Genomic DNA, 14,674 nt, shown 5'->3' with positions numbered 1-14,674 from the left:
GGGAATTAATAACTTCAAGTCGTTTTACATCCTAAATATCTTTCGCCTCCTCTGCTACGCTATTATCAACGGAGACAGTCATATAACATGTCAATAGGTCTGTTTTGATGTCAATGGTCCCTTAAAAGAATGTCTGCTCCACTAATACTGCGCCATCATACGGTCGCAGTAAGTGATACTGCGCATGCGCTAGTAATAAAAAAAAGACGGCGTGCGCGCGGTGGTTTCACGGGCCTAATCACTAGTGGCAGGCCTTAAATATTCATTCGAGCCAACCCATCGCTATTTTTTTTATTTTGATATGGCTGATTGACAAAGTGTATGCATATGATTGTCCATTTAACACTGATTCTATTTTTGGTAATTACTGAACTTCCTTTTCCCAAATTGGGAAGAAATATCACCAATTTTGGACTATATTTTCACTGGCGGAAGGATTAGGGCTATTTTGCTGTTTGAGGTGATGAATCTGCTCCCCCCGAAGGTGTCTTCAAACACGCCAATTTATTTTTAAAATGAGCCGGTCGAGGGACTTTTTTCTGGTCAGATATGGATTGCCAGATATAAATCCTATCCACTGGTAGTAAACATTCTACCCCCGAATTTCATCCTTATTTTTTATGAATTTTTTAAAGTGCCAATTTAACACATGAGTCTATGGGGAATGAATTAAGCCTGTGAAACCTACAGGTTTCACGGGCCTAATCACTAGTGGCAGGCCATAGATATTCATTCGAGCCAACCCATTGCTATTTTTTTTATTTTGATATGGCTGATTGACAAAGTGTATGCATATGATTGTCCATCTAACACTGATTCTATTTTTGGTAATTACTGAACTTCCTTTTCCCAAATTGGGAACAAATATCACCAATTTTGGACTATATTTTCACTGGCGGAAGGATTAGGGCTATTTTGCTGTTTGAGGTGATGAATCTGCTCCCCCCGAAGGTGTCTTCAAACACGCCAATTTATTTTTAAAATGAGCCGGTCGAGGGACCCTTTTCTGGTCAGATATGGATTGCCAGATATAAATCCTATCCACTGGTAGTAAACATTCTACCCCCGAATTTCATCCTTATTTTTTATGAATTTTTTAAAGTGCCAATTTAACACATGAGTCTATGGGGAATGAATTAAGCCTGTGAAACCCGGTGATTGGTTAAAAGTTTTGACTATGACGTCATTGCTTAGTAACGTGCGCCAAACTTTCTCCTGACCGGCGCGGCCTGGCTGCTTGCATACATATACAGAGATGCAATTCTTCACATGCGTTTGATCTTCTATTCGTGTTCTATACGGTTGCTCTAGTTTGTGACTTTTCCGGAATTTCAAAGAACTTGTTCGATAAACCATCGGAAACGAAGGTGAGGTCAATATCGTTGTTTTTATTATTGATGGTATTTTTTCCGAACGAGATAAAAAAAGGGGGGGGGGGGGAATTCATTTAATGGTGAATGCATGGCAATATGTGCGTACAGCAAAGGTTTACAGAGGATGAATACCTATTGCTTTTCCAGATCTAGTATGTGAGTGTGAGTTATCAATTAGGTCAAGTAAGATATGTATTATAATACATATATACTTTTATGTTTAATGGTGATGAAACGTACTAATAATGGTTAAAACTAATTAATTATCATAACTTAAAGTTCTATGCAATAAATATTGCCGACTCATGCGTACAATTTTAATAATTCATAACTAGTCAAGGTCTTGTGAAGATGTATTCTCATGCCTTCCTAGGAGTTTGTCTCTAATGATTTGGCTTTGTTTTTAAATATTTTAAGTACAAATCTTATTTGTAGAACTATGGAGAATCCAGAAATTCTTGAGTTAACCACGGAAACGGAACAGCAAGGCATCCTGCAGCGTAGATTCAACAGACCTCGCCGCCAGCCAGCCACTACACAAGGCGACCAGCACACCGCTGATTTGGCAATCGAGATGGATGCTGCTCTTGCAGAAGGCAGGGCTACTGATGCGGGTACTATGGCAACCAATCAAGTTGCCCCAACTGTCCAGGACAACGGTGATGACGGGGTTGTAATGGAGGTAGGAAAGGTTATCTCCTTTATAATTATAATTCAATGTTGAATAGATAATTAATAAAAGTGAATAATTTGCCAATAGATGTTTAAAATACTTCAATAAAACATGGCATGATAATGATGCATAACGGTTGTTGATAATGGATGGGATCGGGATAACAAAGAAAGGGACGGAATAAAGATGGATATTTTAAAACTATTGGAGGAGTGGGGGTAGATAATAATGATAACCACGATCCTCATTTTTTCTTGATGATGTTGATGATGATGATAATGAAGATGGTGGTGGTGGTAGATTGATGATGATGGAGATGATAATGGTGGTGGTGATGGTTGTTGTTGATGGTGATGATGAAGATGATAAGGAGTACAAATTAATATTTAATGATAAACTTAGCAATATTAGCGAAAGCTATGTGGGGGAAGTACATCTAATCGATTCATGATACATACAGATAACTTTTTGGAGGAAATAGAATGAGACTAAAATGAGTGAGACCTTTTGAGATTTACACACTTATTGTTGTAAGAATGAAGTTCAATTTTGGCTAGTTAATATTTGTCCGTGAATCACGACGTTCCCCAAGGTATAAAAAAAATATTTATTATAACGGTCACAAATGTTTTTACTCCTTTTTCACTGCACAATATAAGTAAAGACGGGAGCCTTCTAGTTGATAATCACAAAATAAAAATATCCTAATATTGCATACCGAAGAAGTAAATGAGGAAAAAAAAACCTAAGATAGTGAAAGTGTGAGAGATGATGACGACGATGATGATATTGATAATGATGATGTTGTTGATGATAATGATGACGACGACGAAGATGATGATGATGATGGTATTGATGATGACGACGAAGATGGGGATGATAAAGTTGACAATGGCAATAAGCACTGCTCTTTTCCTGCTGATGATTATAATGAGCTCGTGGTGTATACAGACGACGATGATGATGATGGTGACGACAATGATGGTGATGATGATGATGAGGATGATGATGTTGATGATGAGGATGATGATAATAATCACTGCTCTACTCATGCTGATGATTATAAAGAGATTATGGTGTATACAGACCACGATGATGATGACGACGACGATGATGGGGATGATGATGATGTTGATGATGACAAAAATCACTGCTCTACCCCTGCTGACGATTATAATGAGGATGTTGTGTAGACCACGATGATGATTAATGATTGTCATTATAAGAAGGGTGTGTCAGTAGCACTAATAATGATGACAGTCCTATTCAACATGAGGAACATTCAGCGTTGAAAAAAGATTAAAGAACTAAGTCTTATTAAACAAAACAATATCTTGTTTAAGGTAGAAACAAATAAAAAATGGGAAAGGTACAAGTACGAAGAAGACAACTATGTTCCAAATCGTTATTTATGTTAAAAAACCCTTTTGTATCTATTTTACCGATTTGCAATATATTGGTAGAGACAATTTCAATTCAAACATAAGTCGCAGACAAATGGCTGAATTTGGTCATGTATACAAAGTATAAACAATTAAAAGACTCGTTACACATTTCAAACATCAAAAAATCAGTAACCTTTATAAAAACGGACATAAGAAATATGTTTATTGTTAATAAGGCAATTAATACTCAGGCAATGAAAATTTATATGATAATGAGAAAGTGGTAAATTAAGAATGAATAAAGAACAATTCAGGAGCACTGAAGGTAACTACCTTTGAATATTTTTCTGTATAAAATTAACCCCATTTCTTGCATTACAATCCGTATTATAGCGATATCATCAAAGAATGAATCAGAAATGTACAATAAAAGCTACTAAAAATAACTCATTTTCTTTATCCTTTTGTGAAAGGCCGGAGAGAGTACGAAACAGAACCTTGAGCAACAGCTAGCAGCAACAAATGAACAACACAAGGTAACAAATAAATACCAAAAAATATACCCTGATTTACTCTATTGTCTCATTCACGCGAATAGTATTTTTGGTATTATCATTATTATTTATTTCTTTTCTTTTCTTTTTTTCCTTTGGCGGCATTTTGTTCTGAGTCATTAAATATGTGGCTGTGATTTCGGTATCAACAAAACTCTTCTTGCCATGTTAATAATGTACCTGATGAAAAAAATTAAAATCATCTACCAAAAATGAATGTCATATAGTTAATCATTTTTTTTCTAGAATTATCTTTTAGTACTCTTTATTTATAATTCATGCCAAAAATGCTAACATATTATGTTCATTATGTTATGAAAAATGTATTATACGAATGCTATGGATGCAGAAGAAAACAATAAATCAAATCAAATCAAAAAGTCATTAAAAAATCTTTTTTTGTGTGTGTGTGTTTTAAATTATATAGTGCGTTAAATTCATTAAGTAGATGGGACAATAGATATAACAAGTGAGGGAATGATAAGTTTTATGTGTGTCTATATAAATTTCAGGCGAATTTGTTCATTTGACAATAATAACTTTCATGAAATAGAAAAAATGTCCATTTTGAAATAATGAGCTTTTCATGTTGACATGATGGAATAATCCCTAAGTACCATCATATTGGCTTTTGGACACTGTAGTTACCCTCGGGTTTTTAAAAGACAAGTCCACCCCAACAAAAATTGATTTGGTTAAAAAGAGAAAAATCTAACGAGCATAACACTGAAAATTTCATCAAAATCGGATGTAAAATAAGAAAGTTTTGACATTTTAAAGTTTCACTTAATTTCACAGAACAGTTATATGCACATCCTGATTGGTATGCAAATGAGGAGCCTGGTTTCTTTTGTATTTTATTATATGAAATATTCTAATTTTCTCCTGATTGTCAAGTGAAACAGCGATTAATTCCTCCTGAACATGTGATATTAGCATTGCTTAATACTATATGATTCAGTCAAGTTGGTCCTCATATCTGTAAAAAATTAAATATTGTATAATTCAAACAATACAAAACAAAAGAAATAGTGAGTGATGGACATCATCGACTGACTCATTTGCATGTCACTGAGTTGTGCATTTCACTGTTTTGTGAAAAATAAGCGAAATTTTAAAATGCCATAACTTTCTTATTTTACATCCGATTTTGATGACTTTTGATTTTTCTCTATTTATTCAAATCAACATTTTGCTGGGGTGAACTTGAACTTTAATGAGTAAATAGGGAAATATAAACAAACGACATAACACTGAAATCAGGTATGACTTGTTTAAGTTTTGCTCATTTAAAAAAGCAGTTATATGGAATTCATCGACGATGTAGGCATGCAAATGTGAAAGTCACTCGATGATGTGTCATATTCACTGGCTTAAAAAATGTAATATACATGTATATGTGCGTGATTTCATATATTTAAAAGTTTACATATTTTTAAAGTCAACATGCTCTATATTCTATGAGCAATCAAACCCCGTATTACTTTACAAAGGGAGACAATGAAAATGTTGACATTTAAAATAAGAACATACAGAAAATTATGACATCATCGGTTACAATAATATCAATAGCGGTATATTCACCCAGGGTAACCGCTTCAGTTCCGAAAACTGTTCTCCCAGCGGGCCCTGCTATTATTATCCCGGTTTTAGCTTGGCTGCCAAGGCGCTCAGCATTCAATGAATTTATCCTGCCGGGCCCATTCACCTCACCTGGGTCGAGTGCAGTACAGTGGGATAAATTTCTTGCTGAAGGAAAACAGGCCATGGCTAGGATTCCATCCCACGTCCCTCTGTTTGAAATATATATCATACATTCTGCATTAATCTTGGATTGGTAAACCTTTTACCCCGGGGGGGGCACTCGACCAAAAAAGTGGTAGGGGTGTGCCGCGGGCGAGACAAAAAACGGGGGCCTTGGAGCGGGCTTATTGAAAAAAGGAGGGTCCTCGGAACGGGCTTCTGAACTACAATTTTGTGAAAACGGGGGTCCTTGGAACGGATCGCCAGCGTGTGAGTACGTGCGTATGCACCCCTATGGAACGGGCTTGCGTGCATGATGCAGCTAGCGCGGCCTCTGCCGGCTGCGCTCGGGCAGAGACGATGGTCGGACAGCGCTCGGCGGCCGCTTTTCACCAAAATTGCAGCAGATCAATGCAACTGGAACGGCGTAACGAAAAATATGCGAAGCTTTGGAGCGGATTTCTTTCTTCTTTTTTCTCGATAAGAACAAAATGCTATGCCTTGGAGCGGCTTTCTTTGTTTTTTTTTCTCAATAAGAAAAAAATGCTATGCCTTGGAACGGAAATTTGGGTGTGAAAATGGGGGTCCCCTCCGCGGCACATACCCACTATGCATTATATACTGAGTGCCCCCCCCCCGGCTTTTACCCAATTGTATGGTATTTCCCTTTCATCATGTTTCATCAGGACTTCAAAGCTCTCATCGATGCAGCCAAATCCCTGACCGGTTCCACAGAGGACATCCCAGCCGGAGACCTGGCGAAGGGCCTCTTGTATCTTTGGGAGGAGAAACAGGGTGATGTCCGCCAGATGAAGGCCGAGATCGCTCAGATCCAGAAGGAAAAAGATCACACCCAGGAAACACTCAAGGTGTTTTATTTATTTCAGTTGATTCCAAAAGTATCTATAAATCAATTTTTTAACAATGTATTAATTGCTTTACACATCTAGTTTGTGATATAATTCTTACAACAAATAATAAAAAATCTAATGGCATTTGTAACAGTTGAAAATTTCTTTGACTTTAAAAATCCATGTAGAAAATAGTGTAAATTGTTTTTTATTCAATTCTTATTGGATGTTGTCCTCCGTTCATTGTAGCCAAATTTCTCTACCATCACTTTCACATTTGTCCATCTATCCATCCATACATTTTTACGACTGTTTTTTTATTCATTCATTTTTATCAACTCTTCATTTTTTATAAGAATGACAACAACATCCTTTACCCCGTTCAATTATTTGCAAATAACTTATTTATTTTTTCATTCAGGCATCAATTGACTATTAATTAATTTATTAATAAATTCCTTCATTATATCACTTCCAATTTATTCACTTTTCTCCCTTTATTCATTTAATTAACCATTTATTAGTTTATTATTTATTCCTACCTTCCTTCTTTCCATTAATTTCATTTATCAATTTACTCAACCATACATTCTTCCATTCATTTATTCCTTGATTCATCAACTTGACTATTTTGCATCCAATATTTTATTCTTTTATGTTTCATTCCACGTAGACCATCGAAGACCAGTTGAGTGAACTGAGAAAGGATCGTGTTTTCAAGGCTTGTAAGAAACATCAGAGAAAATGGTGGCGCCGATTCTGTTTGTGTGGTGTCTTCAAGAAGAACAACAAAGTGGGCGTGGCCCCTGATGAAGTATGTTATCCTCCATATGTTTTTTGAAATACCATAATTATTTTCAAGTCAGTTACAAAAAAGAGAGTTTTTTATTTAGTTTTTATTCGCATGTTTTTTTTCTAGGGTGAGATCTTTAAAGGTCAAGTCCACCCCAACAATTAGTTTATTTGAATAAAAAGAGAAAAATTCAGCAAGCAAAACACTGAAAATTTCATCAAAATCGGATGTAAAATAAGAAAGTTATGACATTTAAAGTTTCGCTTAATTTAACACAACAGTTATATGCACATCCTTGGCGGTATCCAAATGAGAAGACTGATGACGTCATCCGCTCACTATTTCTTTTGTATTTCATATGATGTATGAAATATTATCATTTTCTCCTCATTGTCAAGTGAAACAAAGATTATTTCCTCCCTGAACACGTTGAAGTAGCATTGTTTTAATAATATATGGTTCAGTCAAGTTTGTCTTTCGTGTCAAATCTGTAAAAAATGAAATATTTTATAATGAAAACAATAAAAAACAAAGTAAATAATGAGTGATGGATATCATCGACTGTCTCATTTGCATATCACTGAGATGTGCATATATCTGTTTTGTGAAAAATAACCAAAACTTTAAAATGTCATAACTTTCTTATTTTACATCCGATTTTGATGAAATTTTTAGCGTTTTGCTAGTTTGATTTTTCTGTATTCATTCAAAACATCATTTTTCTGCGTTGGACTTGACCTTTCAACAAAACTTTACATTCATGATTTTGTTTTTACCCCCCCCCCGCCTTTTCCCTTTTCTCTCTTTCTCTTTCTCAACAATTCTTTTATCTATCTCCTTTTCTCGTTCCATGACCATTCATCTCCTTTCGTAAACCTTTTTTTTTCATTCATGTTTCCGTGGTGTAGGATGACTACCTTGCAGATTGGGAGACCAATTTCGCAGACGAATTCGCCAAGCAGAATTCTACCATACGGTAAACAGCACGTCTTATTCTTAAAGGACAAGTCCACCCCAACAAAAAGTTGATTTGAAAAAAGGAGATAACGCCAACAAGCAAAAAACTGAAAATTTCATCAAAATCGGATGTAAAATAAGAAAGTTATGACCTTCTAAAGCTTCGCTTAATTTCACAAAACAGTATAATATGCACATCCTAGACGTTATGGAAATTGGCAGACAGATGACGTCACCCACTCACTATTTCTTTTGTATTATTATATGAAATATGAAATATTCTAATTCTAAATCAAGAATTTTCGCGGGTGTACTTGACCTTTAATCTTAGGGGAGCGTTTCGTGAAACTAACTTTAATCAAATAAGGGGGAAGTTCTACCTAACAATAAGTTGGTTTTGATAAAAGCAGAGAAATTAGAAAAAAAATATTGGTGAATGTTTAATGAAACCCTCTAATGAATGATTACAAGGCTGGTAAATATTGATGAAACACACCTTTATGTTTGGAATTCTAAATCCGGTAACAAAAACAACGTAAGCCTTTTCGATTCTACGTAAACAGAATGTTATTATTAATTTTGATATTCATGTCGTTGGCTATGAATTGTATCAAAAAGTATGGAGAAAGTTTTTGCTTTGATATTTCAAAACTTATTGTATTCCAAAAGTTAGTCTGTTCTTGTGTATGCAGTGTTAAGTTGTCAATGCTACCCCATACAGCTCTTTGCAGAAGGAAAAGGCCATCCTGGAAATCCAGATAAGCAAGCTCAAGGATAAAAGTGAAGCAACGACGAAGATGGTCAAGGAAATGGCTCAGAAGCATAAGGAGATGGAAAAGGGAAGAAAGGAAGCAGAGAAGCAGAAGAAGAAAATCGAGGGAGAGAAGGCAAAGGCAGAGAGACTGAAGGGGAAGGCGGAGAGGGATAAAGACAAGGTAGAGAAGAGGATGATGGAGATGGAGAAGAAGATGAAGGAAGCGGAGAGGAAGAAGAAGGAGTACGTGGAGCGGATCAACAGAGCTGTCATCGAAAAACTTAGTCTGATGAAACAGGAAATTGATCTAAAGAATGAAGAAATCAGTCAGCTCAATAAGATCAATGGCCAGTAAGTGATTCCTGTTACTATCGTATACACTAACTCAGAGACTTTTTAAACACTTGTAATACATGTATAAAAAAAGGGTAGAAAACCCCTTGTATTTGGAGTCGTCATGCTTACTGCTACTAATATTTTGCATGATTTATCTAACAATGTCAAACGTTCTCAAATCTGTTTTTAAAACATTCCTGATTTCCCAGTGAAGTACAAACGTGTCTGTATTTTTCTTAATGAAATTGAAATTCGGCTCTTAATTTTGAAGGATTTTTTTTAATGTAATCTGTTTGATACTATATTCTAAGGATAAATGGCATATAAATCACACATTGTTACTTCATCAAACTCTTTCAGTCTGCAGACGATCACTGATATCAAGATCATGCGTGAGAGGAGGACCACCATAGACCGTGTCGTCTCTGCATGTCTTTACATTTATACCCCTAAAGAATTGTCAAGCAACGACTTGATGTCCTTCAACCAATCATCGGGTCCGGTCATGCTAGATGTGGTTGGCACGGGTGGGTTTGGTGAAGTAATGATTGGGCGTCTCAACGGAGAGAAGAACCCTGTGGCCGTCAAGAGGGCGCTAGTCACACAAAACCTGACTGCAGACCAACAGGATCTTCAAAGGGAACGACGAAACATCCGCTTCGAGAAGGAAGCCAGAGCAGGTCTGGTGATGTCCGACTCGCCGTACTTTCCTCGATTCTTGGGAATCGTGTTGATGAATGGAGATCAATGCCTCGTCACAGAATTCATCGGAGACAAGATCCAAGGTAAACCCTATCCTCTCTACTATGCCATCTTTCCAGAGAAAGGGTGCGATCCTGAGCCAAAGATGAAAGAGTGGAACTTGGCAGCCATCGGTGAGGACGTCATTCGAGGTATAATGGACCTACATGACCGTTCTCTCCTGCACAATGACCTGAAGGATGACAACGTTCTTCTAGAGTTCAGGCAGAATCGCTGGGTGGGAGTGATCATTGACTTGGGTATGATGAGCACAATGTCCTATCCACATTTCTCAGGATCTAACATGTCTACCAATGAGAGGGCATACTTCGTCCATACAGCACCAGAGGTATTAAATGGTGGTCAGGCGTCAGTGGCTTCGGATATCTTCTCTGTTGGATACATCCTGGATTGCATCGGTAGATTCATCAAGGATGATGACCTACGCAAATTGGGTGGCATGTGCTGTGAAGAAGATCCAAAGGATAGGCCAGCTAATTTGGGAGAAGTGCTTCCTGGCGTAGTTGATATCAAAGAGAAGCACAAGACAGTCGCTCGGCTTGCAGGAGAGTTGATAGAGGATGATACAGATGAGGAGGAAGGGAAAGGTGTTGATGAAGATGAAGACTTCCTAACTGAGGAAGAATCCCAGGGAGAGGAGGGAGAAGAAGGTGGACATCAATCAGAAGGTGAACAGGACGGCAGAGAACATCAAGGGCTGGAAGATGGCGTCCTGGAGGAGGAGGTGGAAGAAGATGGCCATCAAGCAGAAGGTGAAGAGGGCGACAGAGAACATCAAGTACCGGAAGATGACGTCCAGGAGGAGGGACAAATTGAGGAAGGAGGTGTTGAAGCTGGGGAAGAAATAGATGAAGAGGGAATTGAAGGGCAAGGTGGAGACGGCATCGTGAACCAGGAAGGAGGAGACAGACTGATGGGCCAACTAGTAGGAGAGCCTGTAGAGGAGGAAGGTAATGGTGGAGAAGACATCCTTAGAGAAGAAGCTCCACATGACAATGAACTTAGAGATATAGCCGTAGGTAATGGGATGCCGGACGTAGAGGGTCAAGAAATCGTAGAAGTAGTGCATCTCAATGTTATGGAAGCAGATCATGGTCGAATCAACCTACAGAGACGAGAGAATAATGAAGCAGTAGAGGAAGTTGCTGGAGTTGGCTGAAGGGATAGAGAATCATCATGGAAGAAGTGTGAACGGGGTTGGTTCTGAATATGACCTAAAGATCTTTGAAAGTATCATGAAACTGATGAGATATTATCATCCAACATAAAGATAAGGAAATTATCGATGAAAGAACAAATATCTAAAGGAAACGCCAAATCTCACGAAGAGGGGGGAAGCAGGAAAATTGAAAGAAATCGGAAATTTGATGGAGGGGGAAAGAGAGCAAGAAAACTGAAAGAAATCACAAATTTGAAGGAGGGAAATGAAGGCATAAAATCTGAATGAAACAACATTTTTGATGAAGAGAAAGCAGGATTTGATGAAAGGGATTTCTTAAAAATCAAGAAAAACTGTTAGAAAAAACGAATATCGATTGACAGAACAGAACGAAGGAAATATCTGAACTAAATAAGATAAATGATCGAACAGTCGCATGGAAAAAAGAGTATGATATACCATCTTTTTAAATGAATATCGACTCTCTTGTGCATTGATACATGGATAATCAATTAGAAATAATGTAACTAAGGGTAACCAAAAATTATAAGCAAATAAGCTAAGCATAAGAAAAAATAAGAACATCTTTTAAAGAATTAATAAAAATGTTATATTGTACTTGCAAAATCTAAAACAAATACACTGCTTTATTCTCTTAATCATGTACTCATATAATATTCTCTTAATCATGTACTCATATGCCTTATTCTTTTAATCATGTACTCACATGAAAACCATATTATAAAAAAAGGATATTTGATGAATTGATATTTGCTATGATAAAAAGACCAAGGAGATGAGAAAATAAAAAAAAATCAGGAAAACAGATAAAAAAAATTTACTTGTCATTATCATTCTTATAGTCATGACTACAAAATTTAAAGATAGAATTGATGGGTAAGTGCAACGAACGTTAAGGGCTGCTGCCCTCTACGTTCGTTAATTTAGAGCAACGGGGTGGAAATAGGAAAGATGAGGAGAGAATTTCATCAACATTTGAAGACCTCTTTTGCAAGAGGGGTTAGATATATTTTTCATTTTTTTCTTTTGGCGGGGGTTCAATAAAGAGTTAAAATTCCCAACAAAAAGTGAGAATTACCCCCAAATATCTTTATTTGTAAAAATCGATAGATCCATTTCAGCTCGTTTGCAAAAGGGGTTAGATCCACTGTAGACAGTTTCTATTTCTTCCATAATGCAATTCGTTTAAGCCAACCAAATTTGTCCTGATACACAATGCCAATGTGAAACCGAGTCTTGAAAAACTATGCCGGTCGTCAAAAATTTTTAATAACTTTTCAAGAATTACTTTTATGGATCTGACCCCTTTTGGAAACAAAATGTTGAACATTTGAGCAATAATGAAACAAATGGGTGGTCACGATTTCTTTTTCATGCTTGACTGGGTAATGCTCCGCCTCATTCAAATCTGACTTTTGTTTGCAACAGGATTTTAAAGATCCCAAGTGGGAAAGGAAAATTATTTTCCATCTAAAATGGTTTTCTAAAAAAATATGTGAATTGAACAAAATAAACCTAAGAATCACACTAAAAAGAACCAACTGACTTTCTAATTTAAATGCACTGTATATTTTATGTTTGTTTAAACCGAGGTACATTGGATTTTCTTTGTTTCAGTTGAAACAACAACTTGGGCAGGGAACTGACATAAGAGTTTGGTGCAGATGGTTATTTATCCCTTGATAAAGCGGTACTAAAGGCTGAAAATAATATGATTTGGACAGATTAAGAAAGATCAGACAAACAAAACACTGAAAATTTGTTCAAAATCGGACAAGGAATAACAAATTTATGACAGTTTAAAGATTTGCTTTATTTCGGTAAAACATTTCTCTGCCTGCTTTCATATTCACAGAGCAAGTTGGTCATGTCGCATTCATATTTGGGTTACTTTTTAAATATATTTTATGAAATTATATTAGTTCAAATTTGTCTTCCAAGAGTTGAAAAATGGATTGAAAACTGATTTAATACATTAGATATTTATTGATGCAGCTTACTTTATCACAAGGGAGACATATCACACATACATAATCATAATTTCATGTAATAACATAAGGAAAAAAGTGAGGACATAAAATCATTCGCCCTTACTAATGAATATTCATGACGATGTGCTTATAATTGCTTTCATGAAATATTTTATAATTCAATAGCTTCATTACTTGTTATCAGAAAAAATAACGTATATCCAAAGTTGAGACCGACCGAAAACGATGGACTTAAAAAAAAAATGAATCTTAAAAAAAAATCATATTCCACCCGTTTACATTTTTCGTAATCTTGGGACTTTCGGGGTGCGTGTTCCCACACAGCAAAAACTGCGGTGTTAACCGGTGTACATAGAGGACCACACCAGTTATTTTACACCGGTGTTAAATTGGTGGTGTTAGTTTACACCTATAAGTGTTATTACAACACCTATGGTTGTTACATTTATACTCTTTGGTGTTATGTTCAATCTCTAGGGTGTTATTTTAACACCTCAGGGTGTGGTCTTCTATTAACACCAATTGGTGTCAGTTTTAACACCACGGTTTTTACAGTGCAAGCACCCACCCTATATACACCAAGTGGCACCATCCCGTTCATCCTCATTATCGTGGCTCCCATGTTAACTCACAGTGACGTCATCCGATCTCCGTGGAGGGGCGTCGTTTTAACATTGCGTCGACGAAGAGGTAGCTGGAAAACACTACGCAACTTATCATGGAAAACACTCCCATCGCTATGAAGACGGTTTTAAAAGACCCAAAGTGCTCATAGAACAGACCTGACAAGGAAAGATGAAACACAAACTCATTGGCAATTAGGAAAATCTTGAAGTTACATACAAAGGTTATAACGTGCTTTAACGTCTGCTAATAACAGTTCAGATTATGCATTGTCGTCAAGTCCTGTGTATGATTAGATCATACAATTTCAGATTTCGGTTGAAAGTTTTATAGAGTGTGAACAGAAAACTGATAGAATCGATCATTCATCGAAAGTGCATATCGCTAAATGTTTTGCCCGTTTTACAGAGCTAATGTTTCCAAGAAATATATTTTACAAGGGCGACATATCATTCACACATGTATGAAAAATGAAACAATTATGATTTCATGTACTAGCACATAAGACGGAGGAAAATAGGGATGTGACATCATCAGTCTATCTCATAAATATTCATAACCACATGCATTTAACCGTTTTCAAAATATATTGCTAAAGTTTAAAATTCCATAACTTATCTATTTGTTATCAGATTTTTATGAAATTTACACCAGTTTGCTCTGTGAATTTAGATCTATTTATTTGATTTGATTTATTT

General features: G+C 36.3%; 2 protein-coding genes across 3 annotated transcripts in view; one reads left to right on the top strand and one right to left on the bottom strand.

The window, feature by feature from the left end:
- Nucleotides 1–1,812: 1,812 nt before the first annotated feature.
- On the top strand, nt 1,813–11,340 carry LOC121423529. The gene is made up of 7 exons (XM_041618882.1): nt 1,813–2,055; nt 3,905–3,967; nt 6,415–6,597; nt 7,253–7,393; nt 8,281–8,348; nt 9,051–9,434; nt 9,780–11,340. Exons 1-7 carry the CDS (start codon nt 1,813–1,815, stop codon nt 11,338–11,340), a joined length of 2,643 nt encoding a protein of 880 aa, XP_041474816.1.
- The window catches only part of LOC121424076 (monocarboxylate transporter 1-like), a 23,699-nt gene continuing 20,221 nt past the window's right edge, over nt 11,197–14,674 (bottom strand). The window contains exons 5-6 of one of the 2 annotated variants that reach the window (XM_041619661.1): nt 13,985–14,134; nt 11,197–11,286 (exon numbers count right to left, since the gene is read on the bottom strand). In XM_041619661.1, coding sequence (XP_041475595.1) covers nt 13,992–14,134 — 143 coding nt within the window. In that variant the 3' untranslated portion in view covers nt 11,197–11,286; nt 13,985–13,991. Of the gene's footprint in view, nt 11,287–13,821; nt 14,135–14,674 lie in introns of those variants that run through there. The other variant, XM_041619660.1, reaches the window with a different exon arrangement.

This window comes from Lytechinus variegatus, chromosome 11 (assembly GCF_018143015.1).
Source record: "Lytechinus variegatus isolate NC3 chromosome 11, Lvar_3.0, whole genome shotgun sequence".
NCBI lineage: Eukaryota > Metazoa > Echinodermata > Echinoidea > Temnopleuroida > Toxopneustidae > Lytechinus > Lytechinus variegatus.
Note: the sequence above shows the minus strand (reverse complement) of the source record. Positions and strands in the feature narration are given on the sequence as shown.

Bases quoted from the DNA above. Each gene is read 5' to 3' on its own strand.
- LOC121423529 (XM_041618882.1), top strand. From the start codon at position 1,813: ATGGAGAATCCAGAAATTCTTGAGTTAACCACGGAAACGGAACAGCAA. The intron at 3,968-6,414 runs GTAACAAATAAA...ATGTTTCATCAG, and splicing joins CAACAAATGAACAACACAAG to GACTTCAAAGCTCTCATCGA. The intron at 6,598-7,252 runs GTGTTTTATTTA...CATTCCACGTAG, and splicing joins ACACCCAGGAAACACTCAAG to ACCATCGAAGACCAGTTGAG.